Source organism: Mizuhopecten yessoensis, unplaced genomic scaffold (assembly GCF_002113885.1).
Source record: "Mizuhopecten yessoensis strain PY_sf001 unplaced genomic scaffold, ASM211388v2 scaffold716161, whole genome shotgun sequence".
In the NCBI taxonomy this organism is placed as follows: Eukaryota; Metazoa; Mollusca; class Bivalvia; order Pectinida; family Pectinidae; genus Mizuhopecten; species Mizuhopecten yessoensis.
In genome coordinates this window covers 45,924-72,777 of record NW_018479978.1, presented here as the reverse complement: position 1 = coordinate 72,777, position 26,854 = coordinate 45,924, and the positions used below count along the sequence as shown (strand labels likewise).

Below are 26,854 nucleotides of genomic sequence, written 5' to 3'. Positions count from 1 at the left end.
GGGGGGGGGGGGGGGGGGGGGCAGACCCAGGGTTTATACAAAAATGGTTTCTCTTTCCCCAAAGATGCTTCAGAAGGAGAAGGATTTTAAAGAATTTGCTATATTTCCCCCGGGGGGCCACACCCACCATTTATACAAAATATGTTCCCCTTCCCCCAAAGATGCTTCTGACCAAATTTGGTCAAAATCTACAGGGCCGTTCAAGAAAGTTTTCCCTCTATTTCCCCTAATGGGCCCGCCCCTCAGGTCCCAGGGGGGCCGCACCCACCATTTATACAAAATTTGTTCCCCTTTACCCAAGGATACTCCACAAAAAATATGGACCAAATCCTTTCATTCCGACAGAATAAGAATGATTTTAAAGAATAATTTGCTATGTTTCCCCTATTGGGCCCGCCCTTAAGGACCCTGGGGGGCCAGACCTACGATTTATACAAAATTGGTTTCTCTTCACCCAAGGATGCTTCAGACCTTTCATTCCTACAGAAGAACAAGGATTTTAAAGGAATTTGCTATATTTCCCCTATTGGGCCCCGCCCTTCAGCCCCCAGGGGGGCCACACCCATCGTTTATACAAAATTGGTTCCCCTTTACCGAAGGATGACTCGCACCAAATATGGACCAAATCTTTTCATTCCTACAGAAGAAGAAGGATTTTAAAGAATAATTTGCTATGTTTCCCCTATTGGGCCTCTCCCCTCAGGCCCCTGGGGGACCAGACCCACGGTTTATACAAAAATGGTTTCTCTTCCCCCAAAGATGCTTCTAACCAAATATGGAACAAATCCTTTCATTCCTACAGAAGAAGGATTTTAAAGAATTTGCTATATTTCCCCTATTGGGCGCCACACCCACCATTTATACAAAATATATATGTTCCCCTTCTCCCAAAGATGCTTCTGACAATATTTGGTCAAAATCTACTGGGCCACTCAGGACAAGTAGCGTTTTAAAAGAAAAGTTGCCGACGCCGGACGCCAGACGCTGAGCCATGGCATAAGCTCACTTGCCCTTTGGGCAGGTGAGCTAAAAATGGACCATGGTGAAACCGTCATGTGAAAGGTAGGGTCAACGCCTATGGAGATTTAACATTAGCGAGGTCCCCGCCTGGAATTTCAAAGCAAGATAATTCCGAAAAGGTATGTGTATAGAAAGCTTAAATCAGAAACAGTTGGTTTCAGAATTTATTTTACAACATGCCCAGAGGGCCTGAAATGCTCACTTGGATATCTAAGCAATCATGGCAAAATATTCTCCAAATGAGATCAAGGGAATATGCCAGACCCCAATGCCAATTCTTGTAGTATGTCTATTAGATAGCTGTGTCTATTAGATTTTTCATGCACAGCAATTTAATGTATGGTTATGGGGTTGGGATCTCAACTATTTCCAAGCTGTGACTCAGAAACTAGATCCCTAGGGTTGTGGCCAGACCCCAGGATCGATTCTAATATCATGACTGCATTCGTCTCTTTTTGTCCAGCATTTGTATTTATAGTCTTGGGGTGGGGATCTCAACCGTTTCAAAGTTATGACCCAGGGGTTAAGTCTGCAAGGGTGGGGCAGACCCAAAGGCCATCCTGGAAGCATATGTGCATTCATCTCTTTATACTCAGCAATTGCATATATGTATGGTTATAGGGTGGGGATCTCAACTGTTTCCACGCTGTGACTAAGAAATTAGGTCCCTAGGGGTTCGGTCAGACCCCAGGGTCTATTCTAATACCATGACTACTTTTGTCTCTTTATGCCAAGCATTTGTATATATAGTTCTGGGGTGGGGATCTCAACCGTTTCAAAGTTATGACCCAGGGACTATGTCTNGGGGGGGGGAAGAAGTCGTTAATAGCAATATAGCCAAATTGCCCCCTTTTGGACCCTCCCCTCAGCCCTCTTGGGGGCGAGCCCAACCATTTGTACAATTTTGAATCTCCACTACCAAGGGATGCTTCCTGTCAAATATGGTTGATATCCATCTCTTAGTTCAAGAAGAGAAATCGCTTAAAACAATAAAGCCAAAATGCCCCCCTTTTAGCCCTGCCCCTCAGCCCCCTGGGGGGTCAGCCCCACCATTTGTACGATTTTGAATTCCCACCACCTAGGGATGCTTCCAGTCAAATTTAGTTAAATTCCAATCAGGGGTTAAGAAGAAGAAGTCGTTTAAAGAAATTGTTGACGGACGGACCGACGGACAGACGACGGACGCCAGGGTATGGCATAAGCTCACCTTGGCCCTTCGGACCAGGTGAGCTAAAAAGTACTTTATCGGTTTTGATATTACATAAAAATGATTCTGTAGACAGAATATATATATGGAAAGTTTTTTAAAAAGTTTAGAATATAGACTACCATTGTAACTATATATATAGGCAAGTTGACAATGTTGGTTATATTTTGAATTTTGTGAACATTTTGCATGTTTTTTCTAATTAAAAGTATCACTACGCTTACTTCATGTATACCAATATGACATATTTAGTATCAAAATAACAGTAATTTTATACACTATACACCATCATAATTCATTTTCAAAATAACATTTACCTGTGACATTTATCTGTCATTTTGTTAGGATACCCCTGTCATTCAACCGTGTGTTATGCAAGGAGGTCCACTACGATTATCAGTAGTAATAATGAATAATCATTTATGGAGTTATTGATCATTTTTATGTATCTGCATATGGCAATAGAATAAAAGAAATCAAAGTGGGGGCCAAATGTTGACCCCACCTTTGAGAAAGTTCCCTCCAGTACTTTCTGAGAAATAGCGCTTACAAGAATTGCTTAAGGACAGATGTACCACAGACGAAGGGTGATTTGAATAGTCCACCATCTAAATATTGTGGGCTAAAATGTTGATGACAGACACCATATCATGGCATAACCACACGTGCCCCTTGGGGAGACGACTTAATAAAAAAGGATAGTTAACAGTTTCTTTAATAATTTTTATTGGACTGTTTCTGAAGCCAATATTCATTAACATAATATATTCAACTCCCTGTTGACATTTTTAAACAAAATACAATCCTCTTTCTCTCTACTGTGTGGGGCAAAAGTAGACAATAATATCACCCTCATCATTTCTGTCCCACGAGATAATGCATTATTGGTCATATCGCTTGTCTCTTTCATACATACACTCAAACATTTTTAGTCATAAATTTAACTAAAACACTTTGTTAGGAGCTCTAAGCAACCAACTCTTGAAAACAGAATCCAGCAGCACTGCACTTGTACCCTAATGATGCATACATCCAAACACGATTGATGGAGCAACCTATCATAGCTGTTGTAAGCTATAATGTCCTACTGTAATCATTGTTGACACTCGCTCTTACATTTTCTTCCCTAGAATTGAGGTTTGTAATACTGGTCCCAAAAGTAGACAATACAGTAACAACTGTCCTGTCTGTTCTATTAGAATGGTCTAATATATGGATTTTGGTTCATTTGTGCAATAGACAATGTATCGGTAAATTTAAGCAAGAAATCTTATCAGGCGTTTCCAGTGACCAATTCTTGAAATCAGAATGAAGCAGCATAGCACTGCACTTTTAGTCTCACGATATATAGTCTAACGTTTACATGAAAGCATATAGCCAAATACCATCATCATCACAAGATTTAAATCAACTGACAGCAGTTGTAACCATGACATCCTGTGATCATGGTTGATATCTTGCCATTTCCTTGGCCCAGTATTATGGTTTATAGCACTTAACAATGTATTCAACCATTAATACTAACGTAATTTGTTATTGAGATTTGTAATTCAAATTCCTCATTTCCAAGACTTTTTTGAGCGCCAGTCCATAAACTCCTGAAGTTCCTGGTCCTCTGCATCCTCATCACTATCAGACTTTGATGCCACATCCTTGGATCCCTGATTCGACATTATCTCCTCCTTTTTTATTTGGAGTTTGTTGATTTCATTCCAACGATTCCTGAAAACGATTACCAGATTTTTAAACATCATTGGATTTAAAGTTCTAATAACTATATACGTGTGTATAGGATAACAAGTAAGGATTAGTTAGTTTTTAGGATAATTCTACAATCTACATTTCTGTATGATTGAAGTTGAATGTGTTTATGATACATGAATAGTTGACACAAATAATCTTAAGCAGTTTAGCAGGAACAAAATGTACTTTGATGTGTGATAGTAGTGCATTATTTATCATGTATTGTCAGCTTCAAAATGCATTCTGTGCGACTTACATTTGGTCATCTATTTCATCAATATTTCTGTCAACATTTGCTTGTTCATCCTCTTCATCCATAATGGCTTCTGATACCTGATAAGAAGATTTATAATTTTACATTTTTCATTTAATAAGGATATTTTAATAATGATTATTATTAATTATAGATTGATATGATCATCCAAAGAGGCAATCAATGAAACTGATGCATTGATTATTAAGGATTACCAGCCCTATTACCAAAACTGATGGATTTTTCCATGACATTCTTCAGCTTTTCATGAAACTTTTCGTAACAAATTCACACATTTCACACAAATGAGACTGCAAGCTTTCAATGAAATTCTTCAAAGACTTCATCTCACATAAGGAATGCATCATTAAATCTCTTGTTAGCCATTTAAAGGAAGACTTGCATGATTTTCTTCTTTCATGGCCCGCCGAAACATCTCCCATTCCTCATCCATCTTGTCTTTATACTCGACTTTACGGACCTAGAAACAAAGCATGGTAAGTAAAGTATTACTAATGAACAAACCCAGAAACTGTGAGTCAGATAAATTATTACAATAATACTAACCTACAACCAGTGAGTAAAGTAAATTACAATGACTATCCCTAGAATCAGAAAGTAAATCTCTTTGTCATAAATTAGCAACACAGTGAGGCAAAGAAATTATGTATTTGTTAAGCAAGAAATGTAGCAAAGCATATAACTTAGGAGGGTTGTTATTAAGTTAATTTAAATCAAAAAAGACAATTTAAAAGTTTTCGATTTTCAAATAAGGTTAAGAAAGATAGATACACATGAATGATTGCTGGTCATCATGTGTTCAGGAGCTGTTCTCTCCCCTAATGTTCATATTTTACCTAAGAAAACCTATTTACCCATGACTCCAGTTTCCAATCTGGAAAATCACCTAGAACTATGATATCATGGCAATAACTACTACGTTAATCAGGGATTAATCTAGACTTGATTCACTACCGTTTATGGGTAGTTTCCTCTACAGAAGAAAATTCCCCTATGTGCTTCAAAATTTCCCTGGTTTCCTTCCAAATGTTTCCCCTATATATGTTTTCTTTAAAGTTCAACAGTTTAAATGCATAATACTGCATAAATGCATTTTCTTCACATAATATTAACAACAAGAGGCCCAGAGAGCCTCTATCGCTCACTCATTTCTTTTGTTACATGAAACTGCAGATAGGTAACTTCAGACCAAATTTGGTAACTAGAACACAATTAATTTTAACAACTCTTAAACGGACGATATTGTTGTTTGAAATTTAAATTTTAAAGCTTTTAACCCACATTGACCTTTGACTCCAGCTAGCACTTAAATTTGACCCTTGACCTCATTATTGTAATAAAGAAAATAATTCACACAGATGGTCTACATAACATATGTTTATAACATATTTGACCCCTGTGACCTTGAAATAAGGTCAAGATCATTTTAATGAGGAAACTTTATAGCACTCCCAGGTACCTACTGGCCAAATATCATGACCCTGTGCCCTATAGAACTTGAGAAGAAGATTGTTAAAGCTTTTAACCCATGTTGACATTTGACCCCCGACTAGCACTTAAAGTTGACCTTTGATCTCATTACTGTAATAAAGAAAACAATTCACACAGCTGGTCTACATAATATACCCAAGTATTATGACTCTAATCCAAATTGTTCTTAGGATATTGTTGTTTAAAGTTTTTAACATATTTGACCCATGTGACCTTGAATGTAAGTCAAGGTCATTTTAATGAGAAAATTTTATAGTTCTCCATCCCAGGTACCTACTGGCCAAATATCATGACCCTGGGCCTTATGGAACTTGAGAAGATTGTAAAAGCTTTTAACACATATGGACCTTTGACCCCTGACTACCACTTAAAGTTGACCTTTGACCTCATTACTGTGATTGAGAAAAAGATTTGCACTGTTGGTCTACATAACATACCAAAGTATCATGACTCTTGTCCAAACGGTTATGAGGATATTGTTGTTTGAAATTTTTAACATATTTGACCCCTGTGACTTTGAAAGTAGGCCAAGTCATTTTAATGAGAAAACTCTATAGCACTCCATCCCAGGAACCTACTGGCCAAATATCATTACCCTAGGTTCTCCAGTTCTTCTTCAGAAGTTGTTCAAAAGAAAAAGTTGACGAACGACGGACGCCGCAGTATGGCATAAGTTCACATGGCCCTTCGGCATTCTACGAGCTGTTTAAGCTTAAAATTATTCATAAATTGAAATATATATACTGCACACATGTATGTCGGACAAAACATTTATCTTTTATCTTCATGACACAAGAGCCTTGTATCAAAATTTTAATTTCCCCCAAATCTAAAAAAGGGTAGATTCCCCTAAAACCTATCCTCGATATCCAGGAGTTACGCTCACTTTAGCTCTCTGCACCCCTGGAATATGTCATGGCAAAATTAAAGGCTCGGTGTGCGCCACCTTGTTGATGAGACAACAAGATTAGTTTGATCCTTTGATGTACATCAAAAGAATTTCGCAGTCATGTAACGGTAAAAATTGACAGGCTTTGAAGTGGGGCGTCTCTCCTTTGTAATCTTCAAAGGAGAGGTATCAGCCTAGCGATTGGTCAGGTTTTTTTTTACCCGAGACCAATCAAACAGCTATCTTCGTGCCTTCAATTTTGCCATGACATATTCCAGGGGTGTAGAGAGCGAAAGTGAGTGTAACCCCTGGATATGGAGGATGCCTAAAACCTAGATTGATCCCTGGTTATTTTGGCAATGCATTGTTTTGGTGTAATCCAAATCCATAAAAAGTTCTCAACCAATGAAAATGCTTGGAATATACCCACATGGGGATATAAACATGATATGTTAAACAAATACCTTTTATACCTGTTTACACAATGTCTTATTGAGTAAGGATACCTAAATTACTTATAGCAGAAACTTAATTCTATATTGCCATGCTTTTTGCTCCCATATACTTTATATATAAAGATAAAATAAACACCTTTGCATCAGTCTTTGGGTCGTCAAAAAATCCCTCTGGTAACACATCAGCCATTGATTCTGTCTTGGGTTTTTCTATTTCTTCCTGCTTACTGCTTGTACTTGTATTAAAAAAATCTGTAAAACCAATCTTATTTTTAAAAAAATTGATCTAAGATTTACACTTCTCACACATTTTATAGATTTGCTATGCAAGCCGTTGTCCGAGCACAAATCTCTAGTGACTGCATGCTACGTGGAGAGGGCGGAGTAACAATGAAAGTCATGCCAAGTGAAACAGTACATCAGATAATACTGCAGGAGATATTTTGGAACATTTACTACCAAGTTGGAGTGGAAATTATGTTTGCAAGACAAATAGATATGGTCATAGACAATGTAATGCTTGACATTCACAATATGCGAATAGCCGAACAGCCTGATATCTGTCTAGTTACCAATATACTGGTAGTTACCTGCAGGAAGACCTGGCACACTGGACACAGTGGCAGTGCTGAGTTTGGGTGTCACCTCAGCTTCATCTTCAGAGGAAGACGATGAGTAGGATGCCAGGCCTGCACGTTTCGTTGTGGGCATACTTGCTTTATCTTGAGATTTATTGTCAAAGAAATCTGATGGTAGCCTGAAAAAAATATTTAGACAAAATATGTAAATGAATAAAGCTATTATGGGCAAACAATGTGTACAACACTCAATCAATCTGAACTCTCACCAGACATAAGGTTTACAATGAAGTTCCCATTCCTTGCTCCTGTGAAAACCTGAAAAAAAACCTTTAACAACTAGAAGACTGACAGGTCAGCAAGGGCCCTACCATGTGCCTGACCATATACACTTGTATATCACCCATAATCAAGAAGCAAAAGACACAGCAATTACATTGGATTTTGAAATATTGGTAATAACCCTGTAGATATTTAAACTGACAGATACCTGTTATCACCAAATGTTAACAAAATCTGTACAGCAGAACAAAAATTAAAACCTGATAGGTCCCAGACAATCAGAAACTATGGTGGCCATCTTGTTTTATTGGATCATGATAATATTTCTTTTTCATCATGAACACTATCCACTATTTGTCTGTTTCTCTCAATTGTTATCAATTAAAACAAACCTTACAGCCATATATGTGTCGGCCGTTCAACCAAAGCCATAAAATGTAGTTTTTATCACTCCTGTTCTACTTTTAGTATCAGTGACTTTGGTCATGACCAGTGACCATTGCAGATTGGTCAGGAGGGCAATACAGTCTATGTATTATTGACAGTATCTTAGGAACTTTTTGAATTGCACTGTACATAATTATATTTACATATGCCCTTCCCATTTTCCATTAACTTTATAGAAAGTCAGCCTGCAGTTACTGGACAGTAATGGACGTCATTCTATCTATCTGTCTCCCAGATTGCATTCATATTGGCTGTAACTGTAATCTGATAGACATTCAATCCTTAAATAACAGTGCATCACCATGTTACAGTTCTATTTTTTTTTACTTTTCAATTGTGAGACAGACTCCAGAAACGCAAGTGTGGACAGACAGACAAGATGATTACTAAAGAGCACCAAAATCTCTGATGCAGGGCCTTAAATATTTGCCTCTGAATTTTTGTCAACCAATCTTTTTAAGAAAGTCATTTTGTAATGTTAAGCAACCAAACAATCCATGTTTATTTACTGGGTGTTGTGAAACTGGGATTTGTTGACATTCTTTATAATAGTAACATAATTTGCACTTGTTTATATTATCTTATAAAGAGAGTAATTCTTTATATAGCTTGCTAAAATCGTATTACAGATTACTAGTGTATCTTTATGTCAATGTGCTATCAACAATACCTTTATAATCGTCAAGAAAGTAATTTTATATGCTTTCACAAAGTCGGACGTCAAACTTTCCTGCAATGTATTGACAGTTTATGTCGTTGTATATGTGACGTAACTTCCTGGTTATTTCGTCAGCTATATATAGTATTATACGTTAAAGATAACAGTCTTTGTAATTCGTACTGATTTTGTCCATATAAAAGAAATACATATGTAATTGTAAAATTGTACTTTAAGAATGTTTTGTTATTTAGCGTTACCATTGTGGCACACGCTAGTCGATATAAATGCGGATTGCAGTGTGTTTTGAATCAGTCGAGCTCGTAGAGATCCTGAGTGTACCAAGCGAGGTACAACTCTTGTGAAAGGTAGGGAATTTTTTATAGAAACTTTTTAGTATTGAAATTACACTCTATTTAGTTTAATGTAGTATTTATATATTTCAAATTCATATTTATAACCTTTGGTGAACCATGAAGTCGGGCTCGGAGAAAAATAAGTTACAAATACTAACTTAAGGATTATTTGAAAATATTTCGATAACTTGTGTGAGCCAGGTAATGCGGAGTCACAAGAAAGTAATTATGTTTAAGATCTAGATAAATCTATATGTTATAACCTGTGTTGAACCGTGAAGTCGGTCTCACGGGAAACTAAAGAAACTTGTAAGACATAGATAAATCTTTCTCTTACCCTGGACAGGTGTATCCACATTTTTACCGGTGTGAGATTTCCTTGTCTCACCCTAGGGCTGAGACGGGGGGGGGGGNGTCAACAATCCATCAACGTCACGTCAACCCTGAATTTAGCATGTAACGTTATCATTACATTGTGCATATGATACACAATGAAAGAACAGGGTAAGAGAAAAAGAATCATTCACCCCCTTGTGGGTGAGATAGTGGAATCTCAACCCTCGGGGAAAGATTCTTTAGTTGCCAAACACTCGGCAAAGCCTCGTGTTTGGCAACTTAAGAATCCTCCCCCTCGGGTTGAGATTCTCCTATCTCACCCCCAAGGGGTGAAAGATTCTATTAATCATAACCTGTGGTGAGTCGTGAATTCGAACTCACAGGAAAACAATGTACATGTAAGGCTTATTTTTAACGGTTAAGCTCCCGAGCATATATTTCATTATTGATAAATTATTCCTCGTGTTTATGATAGCTATACTGTATTGTTCAAGTAGGATTTTCATGATAGCATAGTACGACTCGACTCATATGCTTTGGTGACGGGATTATGTAATTGTATTCAGTATACTGATATGTAAATTGTACGTAATTGAATTCTGTATACTGATATGTATATGGTATGTAACTGAATAAACACCATCCTTGTACTTGATCGAACTCTTAAGTTCTGGTACCAAATAACGGCTTTCCATACAAGAAGGCACAATTTTATTACACTGGTTTTTTTCTTCCAACAACTAAATTCCATGCATGCATTTCAAAAAGATTGCCTTGCAACCTTGAATTTTGACTTTCCACCATTGCAGTCTTTCTAAAATCTTGGTTAAGGACCTTGAAAGTTTTCACTTTTGTGATGAGAGGTTTTCATAATTCAAAACCCTTTAAACTAAGCAATACAACCCTGACCTTTGACCCAATTTCTATACTTTTCTACTTCCTCCTTCTGTTTGCATATCAATATTGGAATAAAGTGCCCAATGGTATTATCCTTGACGATGACCTGTAGTCACTTAGCATGATGTGTCGGCCATGGAATTATCCTTGACGATGACCTGAAGTCACTTAGAATGATGTGTCGGCCATGGTATTATCCATGACGATGACCTGTAGTCACTTAGCATGATGTGTCGGCAATGGTATTATCCTTGATGATGGCCTGTAGTCACTTAGCATGATGGGTCGGCCATGGTATTATCCTTGAGGATGACCTGTAGTCACTTAGCATGATGTGTCGGCCATGGTATTATCCTTTCCGATGACCTGTAGTCACTTAGCATGATGTGTCGGCCATGGTATTATCCTTGACGATGACCTGGAGTCAATTAGCATGATGTGTCGGCCATGGTGTTATCCTTGACGATGACCTGGAGTCAATTAGCATGATGTGTCGGCCAGGGTATTATCCTTGACGATGACCTATAGTCAATTAGCATGATGTGTCGGCCAGGGTATTATCCTTGACGATGACCTATAGTCAATTAGCATGATGTGTCGGCCAGGGTATTATCCTTGACGATGACCTGTAGTCAATTAGCATGATGTGTTGGCCATGCTGGAAAACTTGGATGACTTTCAAACATTCTGAAGTCAGGTAAATCATTTTCTATTTTACATGTGATTAATATTGTTCTAACAGACTGTGCCTGTCAAAAATTGTACTACATGTACCACATTTCTATTGTTTATATGGCTTACCTGTTTTGCAAATCAGTTTGGTTGACGTTTGATAATACATGTATAAGGCACTCATGCTGTTCCTTCTGTTGATATATTAAACCAGGTAGCCTTGTTTTTGAAATTATCAATCATTATAAACTATTAATTGCAAGACAAATTTATTTGATATATTATTATAACCTGACCAGTTTACTCACCCCGAATTTGTTGAAGATTTGGCTGATTGACCATTTCCTGTAATAAGATAAGATAAGTTTATTTCCAGTTCAGGGCTTATACATAAGCCCTCTATACCAGACTCAAAAAATACATACAAAGTATTATTATGCATATACATGTAATATAAATAATTTGACAATTATATGATTGCAGCAAAACACAGCAAACATACAAATACAAAAGGGTTTTACTGAACCCGAACAGTCTTTAATAGTATCTATAACATATATTTGTATAACCACATCCCATGTCAAATAAACTGAACAGTAAGTACTAAGCTATTTGTACTCTCTACATATGAAATTTAAAAGGTATTTTCTAAGAATGTCTTGTCTAAGCAGGGGAGTATATAGTAATTTTGCAGGCCTTGGAAGAAATTCCACTTAAGTTTAATATCCCATTAAGGCATAAATTTGAAGGATTAAAAGATCAAATAAGGCAAACAAATATGACCTGTACAAATCAGCATCTGGCACTGAAAACATAGAATTTCTCTATTTTCTATTTCTATCATTATACATTAACTCATTATGTAAAGGATATAAGCCGAAAACTGTCTATTATGTAAAATATTGGACAGTTTAGCGCCTCAGACTGTCCAATATTTTACATAATAGACAGTTTTAGGCTTATATCTTACTTAAAACATGTCCCCTATTGTATCAATTGTGATCAGTGTTTTGGTGCATTGTGATAATATTGGACAGTTTCACTATGAATCAATTACCGTGAAAGCTATTCATAACATATTGGACAGTTTTTCAACTACACTGTATACTGAGGTCAGTCATGTATATCAATCTCACTTTGCATGATTTGTATGCAACTGCATATACCAGGTATGAAATACACCCAGGTATAGTACTTATCTCATTCCAATCATGAGTTCCGATAGTGAAGGAGTATTTTTAACACAGTCAACATTTACAACAGAAAATACTGTTGTAGATACAGATGAGATATTAAGTGATGTCCTGGATTTACAGAAGGAAAATATTACACCTCGGCCAAATTTCAACATTTTAAGTGAGATGTTCTCAGACATCTCGGAAGATGAAATGACAGAAATAACTCAAGTTGTTGAAGAAGTTGAAACACGGCGACGATTTGCAATTCCCATGCAGGATGGTGATTTGAAAAAAATTGTTGCTGGAGAATCATGTGTAAACACAGAAAACAAAACGAAATGGGCTTTAAAAGTTTTTGATTCATGGATTGAACAGCGACTGATACAATCCAAAAACAATGAAAAGCTGAAAAACTTTCCTAACAACTTACTGGATTTACCTGTCTCCGATATTAATGAGGCTCTGACTTATTTTGTAGCTGAAGTTCGAAATAAGAATGGTGAGGAGTACAGACCAAACACACTGTATGAATTAATTATATCTATACAACATTATTTTCGGCAAAATGGACGTTTTGTGAATATTTTGGATGATACAGAGTTTGCAGGACTGAGAGGGGTACTAGACGCCTGGATGAAAAACCTCGCAAAACAAGGTTTGGGAATAAACAAAAAGCAGGCAGAAATTATAACGGAAGAACAAGAGCAGTTAATGTGGAGAAAGGTGTCTTGGGGACAGACACACCAGAAAAACTTTTAAACACATTAGTGTATCAACTGGGTTTGAATTTTGCATTGAGAGCAGGCCAAGAACATAGGAATCTTAGATGTGGACCTTATAGTCAAATTACAGTGAAACAGGATTCTGATGGCAAAACATATTTGGAATACAGAGAAGATGTATCAAAAACTAATGCCGGAGGACTTCTCCATCGTAAGGTGACACCAAAAGTTACAAGGGCCTATGAAAACACAGTACTTCCAGACCAATGTCCTGTGAAGATATACCAGAAATTCATGAGCCTAAGGTAAATACAGAAGTTATATAATATAATCATACCGTATTAAGATGTATTGTTATTGCGCAACGCTTATCATAAAATCCAGTGGCTAAATATAACAGCACATTTATTAAAATTAAAATTTGAAAAAAAAAATATATATATATGTGTCCAGAATTTCGAAAAAATTTTTTTTTTGACCTAATTATGTTGGAAAATAGAACTTTACCTTTTTAAAACAAAATTTCAATTTTCCTTTTCATTCTAACTGTTAAGGTTTACAATTTAAAAATCTTCCAGACCAAAAACCGGAAAATGCAGTGCATTGTACCTAAGGCCAAAGAAGACCCCCAGCCCGGACTGTTGGTACTGTGATTCTCCACTGGGTGTACATATCTTGCAGCAGACAGTGGGGAAGTTGTGTGAGGAGGCTGGATTTAAAGGATATTTCACTAACCATTCCCTACGAGCGACTGCTGCGACACGCCTCTATAAGGCAGGATTCGACGAACAATTAGTGGCAGAAAAAACTGGACATCGGTCAGCGGCCATTCGTTCATATAAGCGTACATGTGATGCGCAGCTGGCAAATGTTAGCAGTGTTGTGCAAGGAATTGAAAATATGGCATCACCAGTGAAAAAATTAAAACTTGCTGACTCCAGTAATACTAATACTAATAATAGGGAGTTATCTGTTAGCGCGGGTGAGGTGTCATTTACCCTAAGATTCTAAAAGGGAGTACATTGTATCTGTAACAGTGGATTTACCTGTATATATCCAGTGGATTGATCACCCTTGTGTCAATTTTGTATTGTTTCAATAATGCAATTAAATTTTGATGGATATATTGTCATGCTCCAGTTTCTATGTTCTACTTAAACTGGTCCAAAAACATGTCCGTTATTTTTAACAAACTGTACAATATTAAAATATTGGACAGTTTTATGATCTTATTGGACAGTTTTTGTAACATATTGGACAGTTATGCATATAACAGTACTCATATTCTATATAATGGACAATTATAACAATGGATGGCATCACAAGAATGTTTTAAGAACAAATACAATATCACTTTAACTTAGTAAATAAGATATGTGAGTAAATGTACCTCTAAGTCTTTTAGAATCTTCATGACTGTTTGACTGCTGTGGGAGACCCCTCTTCACACCAGTGGTAAAAGTGTCCACAGCTGGCTTCACTTGAGTTAATTTCTATGGAAAATCATATTAAAAGATTTAAATGTCTTCAATTGGGTAAAGCAATCACTTTTTATGGACATATATATTTCCAAAATTCTGAAAATAGACCATTTTTTCACTCAATGTAAGAAAAGTGACTTCTGAAAAGAAGGTCATCTTCATCTGGCTTATACATGTACATTCTAAATAATTCAGTATAAAAACTGAGGTATAGAATTTATCCAAAAAAACCAGAAATATTTACAATTTTTCAATAAAAATTACTTGGTTAGGAAACCTGAATCTAAATTGTATGTCAACTTTTCAGAAGAATATTGGATATTTTTAAAGAGATGAACTAAACATTAACAAATTTCATATTAGAAATAATCAATATTTGAAAAAATCCCCTATTTTCCTATTCTTGTCAATGATTTATCTCAATTTTCTCAAATTACAATGTAAATTATACTTTTTCTTGTATTCATACTATATGGTGAAATTTCTTATTTAAACCTGATACAAATGAAATATTTTGATTCAAACATCACCCCTGATTATGCTTTGAATTATGATTCCAAAAGATGATTACACAGTATTACCTCTTTATGCTGTCTGCTCTGTAGATGTGATGGCCACAATTGTCCACTTTTAATTACTGTATTACAAATTACACACACAAGCTGGTCGACACTGTTATACCTATAACACAAAATCTTTGGTTACGTCAAGTATATTTTACTGATCAGTTATATCAATATCCACACCACAACAGTACAGGGCTTTATGTACGGTAAGTTTGTCAGCAATAGAAATGTGTGCTAGTGTATAGGAGTGGACCAGAACAACATTTGCTAAAATATTATTTATTTATATTTACATTTTGATAAGAGTACCGGTAATTATGCTTTATTCAGTTATTTTGAACAGTTTTTTAACCGCAAATCAAGTTTTGACAACAATGAAATTGATGACGTTACAATAGCAAACGTTAAATTGTTATAGTAATATAGTCTCATAACAACATTTGCCTTTGCAATGCATTATACGCCAGTTGGAGTATGGATTTGTTACTAAAAATAACCCAAATCGCTTTAACAGTAACTTTTGCAGGATATTATTAAAAATCGCATTAATTTACGACAAGGTAAATAATATTTTGCTAAAACATATTTACTGAAAGCGTTGGCTACTTAGAAACTTGATGTAACTTTACCGTAAGTATTGCATCTATTTTTGGTACTTTCCCACATGCAAATAAAGTTTATTTTTGCATTTGTATTATGTTTCATGACTGAATAAATTTGACTTGGACATAAAAAATGAAATAGCCAAGATTAAAGTGATTTTGGCTATTTTTAGTAACAAATCCATACCCCTATAATGCATATAATAGGCGAGTTTGGGTATTATATGCAAGTTAGTGGTTTTCCCTGACCTGTATGTATACAAGCGTCAGCTGTAGGGATCAGCAGTAGAGCATTGAGCTGAAGAGCCAAAAGTAGCGGGTTCGAGCCCCAGCGACGGCAATATCTTTATCACTATACTGTAGCTATTCATCGACCTACTACAAGATTATTACCCATGTGTGTCTTTGTGTCCAACTTCCTTTCCTGTTGCAACATTTTATAGATTTATTCATTTTCATTTTTGAATATTGTAAACAGCTGTTAAGGTATATGGTTGAAAAGGGCCAAACCATCCACACAGGTTTTGATCACTTAGCTCCAGGTAATGAAGCGAAGATAACAGAACTAAATTGCTGGAATCGGAGGGGGGGGGGCGATATGACAGTGGTTTCCTTGTGTTACCGGTTTCCGCGCACTTAAGAAGCAACTGCGATTTTGTACTCATATCGGCAGAAAACTGTTGAAATTACGGATCATACTGTCATAAACATGTGTACTTATATCTACTAATGGAAATCATTCTCGAGATTTGAAGCATTTTCTCACATTTTTCTCGACAAATGCATCTCCATGGACATCCAACCTTATGATATTTACGAGTTTAAATGGTTTCTTTCCTGAATTGTTACTTTTATTTAGCATGGAAAATGAACATATAAAAAGTGAGTTTTTCATCAGTTATTGAATGTTTTTTTCTGAAATTTAGTGTGCATGTACCTCAATTATGTTTTAGAAATATGAAATATTGGAGGAGGATTATTTTGTGACAGGGAATGTTTAACGCTAACATAATGCATTATTGAATTTGATACACAGTTTGGTGTGGCAGCCATATTGCATATTTTAATGCGTGTTTTTTTAATCAGTGATTATTTCTGATGTTTTTTGGACGAACTTCCGGTAATGTTTGTGTCAGCTTACAGACAATGGCCAAACGTCTAAAATATCATTGTGTTGTGTCCAGCAGGTCACGTAGTTACGAGATATAGCTTGATAAAATGTCTGCGCGGAAATACATAACGCGCGGAAACATATGACTAGACGATATAGCTAGGAATACGCTGGTTTTATGATTTGAAAAAATGTGACACCCTATGTAAATCATGAAAAACTATTACTTGGCAAATTGGTGCTCTATGCGTTTAGTTGTAGCAACGGTTGCCTTTTTCTCTTTCATCAAACGTCTCAAATCATCTTTGGAAACAACTTTCTTCTTCTTCTTGGACGTCGCCATATTTGCCGGTGTTATTTTCGTATTTTATAATAACATCGAATTAATGTTCCTGTTTCTTCATCTTCTTGTACAAAAACAATTTACTGAAAAAAATATAACATTTTCTCATTTCAATTGCGACTTTTATATGTGTTTTAAAACTTTATCATAAAACAGTATATTCCTAACTTTACATGCTACCGTGATACTAAACACAAACCAAAAACGGAGATGGAAACAAAACATTCACGTGTTGATGAAGATGAAAATAGAAAAGGTCTGACTGGTTTCTAAATAGTGTAAGAAGGTCATCTAGCATTTCTAATTGTAGGATTGGTTTCTAGATACATGATAGGAGGTCATTGGATAATGCTTATGTAAATCATTTCCGTCAGTCATTCAAAATAACAAGAGGCCCATGGGACATGTAAATACCGTGTATCGTTGATGCTAACACTCACCTGTTTCGTTGACAAGCGATTGAAAGTTCCCGGAAGCGGCCATATCAGATTTCAATTTCGCCCAAAAATTTACAACAACAAGACTTTGTCAGATGATGATGATAATGATGATGAGGCCAAACATATTGATTTTCTGTTACATATCTAAAAAAAACTGAGTAGGCTTATATAGGCACATAAATGTTGGTAAGAGTAGGGAAACGGGAAACAAAAAACACTTTTTTATCTGGCCTTATGATGTAGTTAATGTTGATGATGATTGCTGTTGTTGATGATGATGATGATGATGATGATGATGATGATGATCTAAACCTGTACTTTTACATATATACTCAAATTGCATAACTCCCTATACACAAACTCTTCCGAGACATAATGAAGATGAAATTTAATCTCTTTCGGGTTTCTTTTAGTATAAAAATCCTTAAACAACTTTAATGTATAATGGTACAAGCCTTTACACAATGGAAGTTTTTCAACCAATTTAGAAGCAACAGTAATACAAAAAATTGTTAAAATGGTAGGCTACTGTAAAGTCATCATGACAGTTTACACCATCAATATTGAGAACTGTTTTGGGGTTTGATTTCTAACTCCTTTCATATCCCAGGCCCTTAAATTGTTTCCACATGTTTTTAGAATTGCCTTTATTTTCTTCGATTTTATTTTCAAAATAATTGCTTTTTTAACAAGTTTTTGAAGTTTATTTCTGAGATGGCAAAATTCTTCATATAAATCAGGATTGTGACTCCTCTTGAAGATATGAGGTCAAGAATTTCAGAGGTCATCCAGGGTTCAGTACGTTGTTTTAGGCGAATTTCTTTTATGAAAGCCACATCAGGTCTAAAGCATCTGTAAAATAGTCTCTGAACAATTTCCAGGCCTTGTTAATACAGATGTAACAGGAGTGGAAAAATGCACGAACAGACCAGGGTTCGAACGCAGGACCCGCCATACTCTGCACAGACGCTCAACCAATTGAGCTACCTGGTCGCCGACAATCGACCCACAGTCCAGTTCCGCTACATTCCTCCCTCCTTTTTCTAAGTATTCACCCGCGTAAACACAACTATTTACAAACCAGGTTCGGGTATCCCCTTGCAAAGCAAACACCAATTGCTTGAAACAAGGGTTGGTCACAGGCACCACTGTAACAGGAGAGGAAAAAATGCATGGCCAGACCGGGTTCGAACTGGGGACCCTCAAACCCTCTGGTCACTGACGATCCACCCAGTCCATTTCCGCTACACAGATACCTCTATTTAAAATGAAGATATCACTTTTAAAAATTTAAATTCAGATATCTGTATTTTTGATTATTATGAAAATTATGTGAAAGTAATTGACCAGGTTGGGTGTCCTGCTAGGTGTCTTCGGCAGTATGTTTCAGTGAGGTAGCACTATAAAGTCGGCATCAGTTCCGCGCTATCACAAGACAAACACAAACATATCGCAGCCCCCCAAAACACACACGCATGCACTTGCACACAGGGGAGGCCGTCCTTAAATAACTATAGCTGTTGATAGGACGTTAAACAATACTAAACCAAACCAAATCCCTAAAGGTCACATAAAGGTTTACTAAATCAAGAGGACCTCAGCTGCCATAACTAGTGCTCGTGAAAGCAGGTATACAGTAACCAATGAACAAACAGGTGGGGTGTCCTGCTGGTGTCTTCGGCAGTATGTTTCAGTGAGGTAGCACTATAAAGTCGGCATCAGTTCCGCACTATCACAAGAAGACCAACACGAACATATTGCAGCCTCCCAAAACACACACACATACACTACACGGATGCACTAGCTGGTACAAATCCCTCAAGAAATGAAGCCGCTAGAGCCTTGACAAGGATTTTCTAAAAATAGTAATGGTTACCTTGTCCTTAATCAAATAACCCTGAAACTCAATCTTTTCCGAGATATTATGGTCCTTATGAAGTTTGATCCAAATCCCTCAAGAAATGTAGCCGCTAGAGCGCTGACAAGGATTTTCTAAAATAAGTAACGGTGACCATGACCCAACAACCCTGAAACTCAAACTTGTCCGAGATATTATGGTCCTTTGTAATTGTGTGAAGTTTGATCCAAATCCCTCAAAGAATAAAGGTGCAAGAGCGCTGACAAGGATTGTCTAAAAATAGCAATGGTGACCTTGACCTTGACCCAACAACCCTGAAACTCAAACTTGTCTACGATATTATGGTCCTTTGTAATTGTGTAAAGTTTGATCTAAATCCCTCAAGGAATGAAGCGGTTAGAGCGCTGACAAGGATTTTCTAAAAATAGTAACGGTGACCTTGACCTTGACCCAAACACCCTGAAACTCAAACGTTTCCGAGATATTATGGTCCTTTGTATTTGCATGAAGTTTGATCAAAATCCTTCAAGAAATGAAGCCGCTAGAGCGCTGACAAACATTGGTGTTACATATCACGTACGTACACAGACAGAGAGAAAACCTATAGTCCCCTCGGTTTTACCGGTAGGGGACTAATAAAGACATGTATAAATCTGTATTTATTGTATGATTATAGATGTCTGTATTTAAAATATAGATATCTGCATTTAACAACAGATATCTACATTTGCAAATAAATAGATAAATCTGTTAATAAATATAGATATCTATATTTCAAATATAGATATCTATAATTACAGAATAAATGCAGATATCTTTGTTTCAAGTACAGATATCTCTATTTTAAATACAGATATATGTATTCTGTCAATAAATGCAGGATCTGTATTAAATGGGTAAAAACCCAAACGGCTTGCCATACATGTCAGATGGTGTGTGAGACTGTATATGGATTAACATTAATTGTGTGTGTACATGTGATAGAGAGTATGAAAATAATAGCATATTTATATGCTTATTGCACCTGATAAATATTGTAAAAGTTTTTCGAAAAATAAGACTGATACAAAAAATGACTTTGTACAGGCATTAAAAGTCTCAGCCAATCAGATAACAGAGTGGTCATCTTGATGTTTGAATTATAACAGACCTTGTTGAAAATAAGGCCTCAAACAACCAGAGTATTATAGACATGAGCTGTCTTTGATGTAAAATGATTAGCAAAATAACAACTCTCTGACAAGAGCCACATTTTATGATTTGCACTGTAACATTCAAGTGAAGTGACTCTATGAAAAAAAATGCCATAAGAAACACGTCAGACCTGCAAAATAGAACACATACCAATACACATCTGACACACATACAGTCACACATACATGTGGAGGTATTAACAAGGTGACTTAGGACCAGTCATCAGCACCAGATATGGCAGACTCATATTGAATTGATTGCATTTTATTCTAGTTGTATAGGGCACTATTTCAAATGTTCTATAATAATTAATTTAAAGTTATATCATATCTACCGTATTAGCCCCATTGCAACGAGTAGATGAACCCAACTCATCTACAATATTATTATATTTTAATAAGCCTTACCCAAGAGATGCTATATATCATGTTTAATTACTCTGTTCTGTGAGCCACACTTGAGGGTTCTTTATGTGGCTTTCTTAATCCCACTGCTGAGCACCTCTCCCAACAAGACTGCCATCAATACACTAAGTTCAATCCTTGGGGACTCAAGGATTTTCTTGCCAGATTAAGTCATTTTTTTATGCATTCAACAGTTTTTGAGAAGTAGTCTCACCAAAACTTAGATGAGTTCATTGGCATTTGACCAAGTGAGCTAACAATGATAAATGTTTGTATATTGTCACTTTATTTTGGAAGTAGTATTAATATTGATGGCTGTTGATAAGAAAACCACCCATCTCTTACAGGTGTTTTTTTTTGTCAAATAATGCTAAAGTACTGTTTGTTATCTGAAATATTAATGGTGATTTCATAGTTGATATTAAAACTTTTCTGTCTTTTGAAAATATGTCGGGTGTTTTATTAAATAATGTGAAAATTGATTTTGTAGGTTTGCCAAACAACAAGACTCTTTAATCCCAAATTGAAACTGTCACATAGCTCCTGGCTTGGCTAATGAATGAAGGATGATGGCTGCAGGTCTGTTCCCATACCTACGACATGTGAGAGCATCTGTTTTGTTGCATGATCCAATGATCCAGATTATGTGGAAGTGTTCGCCATCTGGGATTCATCACAGTGTGTGTTTGAATAATGTTACAAAAACATTATTGAGAGAAAAATCAACATTCATGCCTAATAGAGTTAAAAAAAGACTGAACATTATTTTAGAAAATAAAACTTATCCGGGGACAAAAGTTGCTGGAGGGAAAGGGAAGAAATCAAAAGGAACTAAAGATGAAAAAACACAAAGTCATACCGTTGAGGCTATATCTAAGGTGTCAGCTAACATAAACAGCGAGTCAACCTTGGTTAGTCTTCAAGGAAATCAAAATGAACCTGATGAAACTGTTAAGAGCAAAGAAAACTTGAAGCCATTTGAACTAAATAAAAGTACACCTTCAGAGTCCGATAAAAGCAGCAAGGTTGCTGGTCTTGGTTTCGTACGGAAGTGTTGCCTTTACAGTCCACTGGATCAGATAAAAGTTAACAGTGATCTGAATGGAGACCACATGAAGTATAAAAAGTTTGTAGACGGTTTGTCACTGAGTTCTATTCCTTCTGTAACTACTATTATCAATGCAACCATGCCCGACAATGCCAGATATTTCTTAAATCGCTGGAAAAAACAGATGATTGAGGAACTGACTGAAGAAGGGTTCAAAATTCACCAGAAAAGTAAGTGAAAAAAAGCAAAACAAACATCTTACATTCTCTAGTAATATTGTACCAGTTAGTAGTTTAAACAGTTAAAAAAATTGAAGCAAAAATGTTAAAATTAAACTTATCCAAAATAAGCTTGCTTGGTGTAATATATGACTTCCAATATTATATAAAATTATTTTCTGTTTACCGATGAAACTTGTTGAATTGATGCTCACTTTTCAATTATCACATAAAAAATGATTTTAAAGGCACCAAATTTTTAGGAACATTTATATTACGATACTATGAAATATTCTGAAATTTTGGGATATGAGAATTGCTAGCAGTGCCCATCCCTGTTAAATACTATTGTTATATTTGTCTTTGAATGTCCTATAAACCATACATACAGATTAGATTTATCTTTGAACATCATTAACCTATAGACCACACAGATGTTAAGACTACAATATTCACAGACCTTCAGTTATTTTATATATACTGTATATGTAGGTCATTTTATGGTATTTAATTGACAATTTTTAGAAACTTTGGACCTTGGGAAGAATCTTCACTCCTGTATTCAGAAATATCTAAACGGAGAGAGCATGGATGACCTCCCTTTAGGGACAGAAAATAAAGGTCACTGGAGCAGCCTGGCCCATGTGTTCCCAGATATTAGTGATGTTAGGGCTGTGGAGGTGGAGGTCAGCCACCAGACATTGCTGTACCATGGAAAGTTTGACTGTGTAGCCAAATACAGGTATATTTCGTTGCATGGTTTAGGCTCACTTCACTTACCTTTACCAAAATGTATTTTCTTCTGTAGTTTGCCTTTAAAGTTATTTGTCAAAATACAGTTGAAAAGATTGTCCTATGCTTTTGTTTCTAGAAAGAATTTTACACAAACATTATAGAATATTATCATCCTACTTGAGTTGTCAAAGACACATTAAAATTCTTTAGCACCATGTTTTTATCAAGCTGATTCAATAGAGGAACCAGAGTTCAGGGCCAGTTGTGAGGGCAGGCATGCATGACTTACAAATATATATAAATATAAACTTTATTTATTTTAGAACAATTATGTTATATCAGCTTTTAATAATTGCTCTTGTTGGCCCTGATGAAAACATGCCAATGCTTAATGTGAGAGGAAAAAGGAGTACCTGGAGAAAATGTTCGAGCAGTAGACCCCATACGTTTTCACATCAGATCGGGGAATAAAACCCAGGTCATCTTGGTGAAAAGTGAGTGAGCTATCCACTGTGCTACCCAATCACCCTTATCAATAATGGATGGTGTATTGACTTGATATTTTTCTCATAGTGTCGATATTAATTTGTTTCTTGGAATGAAGTGAAGATTGAAACCACCAAGTATAACATTACTGTTGTAGGGACATGCTGTGTGTCATAGACTGGAAAACTTCAAAGAAAGCCAAGCCATTGCTGTCCAATACATTTGACAATCCCATCCAGGTGGCTGCTTATCTTGGTGCCATCAATAGCAGCAGACTCAGTGTAGGAGGGGAGGTAAGCCATAATGAGTTAACCACTAAAGGGAAGGGGGTAATTCTGGGTTGAACCACAGAATTAGATCTAAGTCCGTGGTTGAACAAATCATTTGGAGAAAAAAAAGAATGACAGCCTTTCATCCTAGCGTGTTACTGGCCAACTATCATTATCCTAGGCCTCTTGGAAACGAAGTCTTGTAAATGTTTTAACATGTTTGACCGCTGTGACCTTAAAAGTCGGTCAAGGTCATTCATTTAAACAAAGTTCCTAGTCCTTCATCCCAGCACTCTACATGCTTTGTCTTACACTCTAACTGTGGAAATGTTTAATTAGTCTTGTCAGCAATATGTTTAAAAAATCACATCCTTTTAAAACAGCAGCATCAGTGCTGTTTATTTGTAATATACTTGTAGTAAATTTTTGATGTTGGTCTCTGTAATTTTTTTCCAGGACACAAAGATAAAGCAGTGTGCACTGGTGATAGCCTACCCCCATGGAGACCCTGCCCATGTTCATGTCATGGATTGTGACCAGGTCACCACCTACTGGCACCAGTGGCTGGACCGACTCGAACACTATTGGGTCTTGAAATCAAACAACAAAGTTCCAGCATGGATATAAAAAATATTTGAATTCTTCATAAGAAACTAATAAAAAACTGAAACTTAACATGTTAGTGTGAAAATATTGAAATATTGAGAAATATTTAGAGGAGAAAGGCCTTTCTGAAATAATTCCTTAGACTCTTATTTCATTTGTTACGTTACATCACAAACATCTTACAAAAACAAAAACAAAAAAAGTAGCAAGTCCTGAAAATGGTTTCCGTACAGTATATTTCTCTTTCGCCTAGTTGCAGACATGATGTCCTCTTGTCATATCATGAAATACCACCAGTCACCTTGTTAGTTCACCTGGCTGAAAGGGTCAAATGAGTCATTGTGGGGGCTGGCCCCTTCTGGAGGCTCAATAAGGGCAAATAAAGGGTAAAATATGAGGTACATATCAAAACAATCAAACCAGCAGTCAGATGATTTTGATATTTTATTTATGCAGCATCTCAGTAAAAATACTATAAAAGCTGGCAAAAAAAACCTGTTAATCAACAGAGCCTCTAGGGGTTAATAAATGCAACCTTATTGTTAAAAAGCTCAAATGATTTATTTTCTGAAATATTGAGAGTTCTTGGGTCATGTTATATGGCAAGTAGCTTCCTGGCTAAGAGTGCTACAAAACAAGGGACATTCTAGTACCTTAATCTATATTTAACTTTTAAGGTCACATGGGTCCAATCTATAAAATACTCGACAAGCTTTTTCTGAAGAATATAAAGACCCAAATTCATGATAGTTATGGTCAGGAGTGTGATTGCACGGAGCGCTATGAAGTTATGGAAAAGGAACGACCTTGATTTTTTTCAAAACACTCCAAACAGTTTCTTCCGAAACACCAAAAGGCTTAAGGTTTTGATTTCTAGATAGTGGTTGGCCAGCAATGAGTGCTACAAAGTTTGAGAAAAGAAATTGATATTGATATATAATATTATAAGCCCTCGAGTCAAGATATGTAGCCAGTAGTTTGCTGACATTAAGTACAGCAGAGTTAGTGAAAAGAAAAGACCTTGAACAACATTCAGGATTGCAAGTATCAAATCTGCTAATACTCTCAAACGACTTCTTAAGAATCATATACCTATTGCATAAAGGTCATGATAAATAAGCAAAGGCTTGCAGGCAAAGAGTGGTACAAAGTTTGAGAAAAGAAATGACCTTGACCCATATTCAAGGCCACATGGGTAAAGTTTGCTAAAATACTTAACATCTAAAGAACTGAAATGGCTTAGTGTCATAAGCTTGCTGAAACATAACAGGAAGTTTGTGAAAAGAAAGGCCATTTTAACAGGTTTGCATCTTCAGTCCCCTAGAAATTATTTATGGCATGTCCTATATCTATGCATAGTTTGAATTGGACAACTTAAAACAACATATATCATCCCATTATAAGCGGGAAAACTTTATTTTTCACAGGAATATGAAGCAGTACTTTCATTTAAGTATACAAGCAGTTGGAAGTGAAAATTAATATACCTCTACTCTATATAAGAGTTATACCCACTTTTACACTGACTACATTGTCCAGGGAGTTGGTTCTTTGTTGGCTGTGTTTTAGTTTGAAAACTAAAACACCCCTGCAGACCGAACTCCAATATCAGGTTCTGGATATGCAGACTCAACTCAGCAATTCCAGTAGTTTCCGTACAGAATGACCCAGCCAATGAGGAAGAGGTGGGCAGAGCTTGTTTTGACTCAGCCAATGAGGAAGAGGTGGGCAGAGCTTGTACTGACCCGACTCTCAGAAAGAGGTGGGCAGAGCTTGTACTGACCCGACTCTCAGGAAGAGGTGGGCAGAGCTTGTACTGACGCGACTCAGGAAGAGGTGGGCAGAGCTTGTACTGACCTGACTCTCAGGAAGAGGTGGGCAGAGCTTGTACTGACCTGACTCAGGAAGAGGTGGGCAGAGCTTGTACTGACCCGACTCTCAGGAAGAGGTAGGCAGAGCTTGTACTGACCTGACTCTCAGGAAGAGGTTGGCCGAGCTTGTACTGACCTGACTCCAACCCATTCTGGCCTGACCCTCACGCATTAGTCATCAACAACACAGACATTATTGAAACATACTTAATATGACTCTTCATAGGTCTTCAGATATTGTGTCAATGATTTTTTTTTTTTAAATAAACAATTAAATGTCTTATGAAAAAGGCCTGGTCCCCAGAAACCATAAACTTGCTATGTCCTTTAATTATATACTATCCTCTGGGTAATGTGTAACTAATAATGAATAACTCAACAATTTTCAGTCATTTGCACATTTGTAGTTTTATTTAA

The 26,854-nt window shown here is 36.4% G+C and overlaps 3 protein-coding genes across 4 annotated transcripts; 2 read left to right on the top strand and 1 right to left on the bottom strand.

Moving 5' to 3' along the window:
• Nucleotides 1-2,754: 2,754 nt before the first annotated feature.
• On the bottom strand, nucleotides 2,755-17,311 carry LOC110441898 (zinc finger protein 830-like). Its single transcript, XM_021485209.1, has 9 exons — nucleotides 17,193-17,311; nucleotides 15,268-15,367; nucleotides 14,596-14,698; nucleotides 11,614-11,650; nucleotides 7,670-7,836; nucleotides 7,216-7,331; nucleotides 4,627-4,704; nucleotides 4,227-4,303; nucleotides 2,755-3,949 (listed from the first exon to the last, which is right to left on the bottom strand). The coding sequence occupies exons 1-9, from the start codon at nucleotides 17,306-17,308 to the stop codon at nucleotides 3,787-3,789; spliced, it is 957 nt and encodes a 318-aa protein (XP_021340884.1). The 5' UTR covers nucleotides 17,309-17,311; the 3' UTR covers nucleotides 2,755-3,786.
• LOC110441899 lies at nucleotides 13,222-14,525 on the top strand. Its single transcript, XM_021485210.1, has 2 exons — nucleotides 13,222-13,510; nucleotides 13,784-14,525. Exons 1-2 carry the CDS (start codon nucleotides 13,500-13,502, stop codon nucleotides 14,214-14,216), a joined length of 444 nt encoding a protein of 147 aa, XP_021340885.1. The 5' UTR covers nucleotides 13,222-13,499; the 3' UTR covers nucleotides 14,217-14,525.
• Nucleotides 17,312-17,486: 175 nt separating the features above from the next.
• Nucleotides 17,487-24,654, top strand: LOC110441895 (mitochondrial genome maintenance exonuclease 1-like). Of its 2 annotated transcripts, none has more exons than XM_021485201.1 (5): nucleotides 17,487-17,564; nucleotides 21,695-22,482; nucleotides 22,996-23,212; nucleotides 23,849-23,984; nucleotides 24,417-24,654. In XM_021485201.1, the coding sequence occupies exons 2-5, from the start codon at nucleotides 21,771-21,773 to the stop codon at nucleotides 24,585-24,587; spliced, it is 1,236 nt and encodes a 411-aa protein (XP_021340876.1). In that variant the 5' UTR covers nucleotides 17,487-17,564; nucleotides 21,695-21,770; the 3' UTR covers nucleotides 24,588-24,654. The 2 variants fall into 2 exon arrangements, with proteins under 2 accessions (XP_021340876.1, XP_021340877.1); XM_021485202.1 differs by having other exon boundaries at nucleotides 17,501-17,586.
• Nucleotides 24,655-26,854: the final 2,200 nt, after the last annotated feature.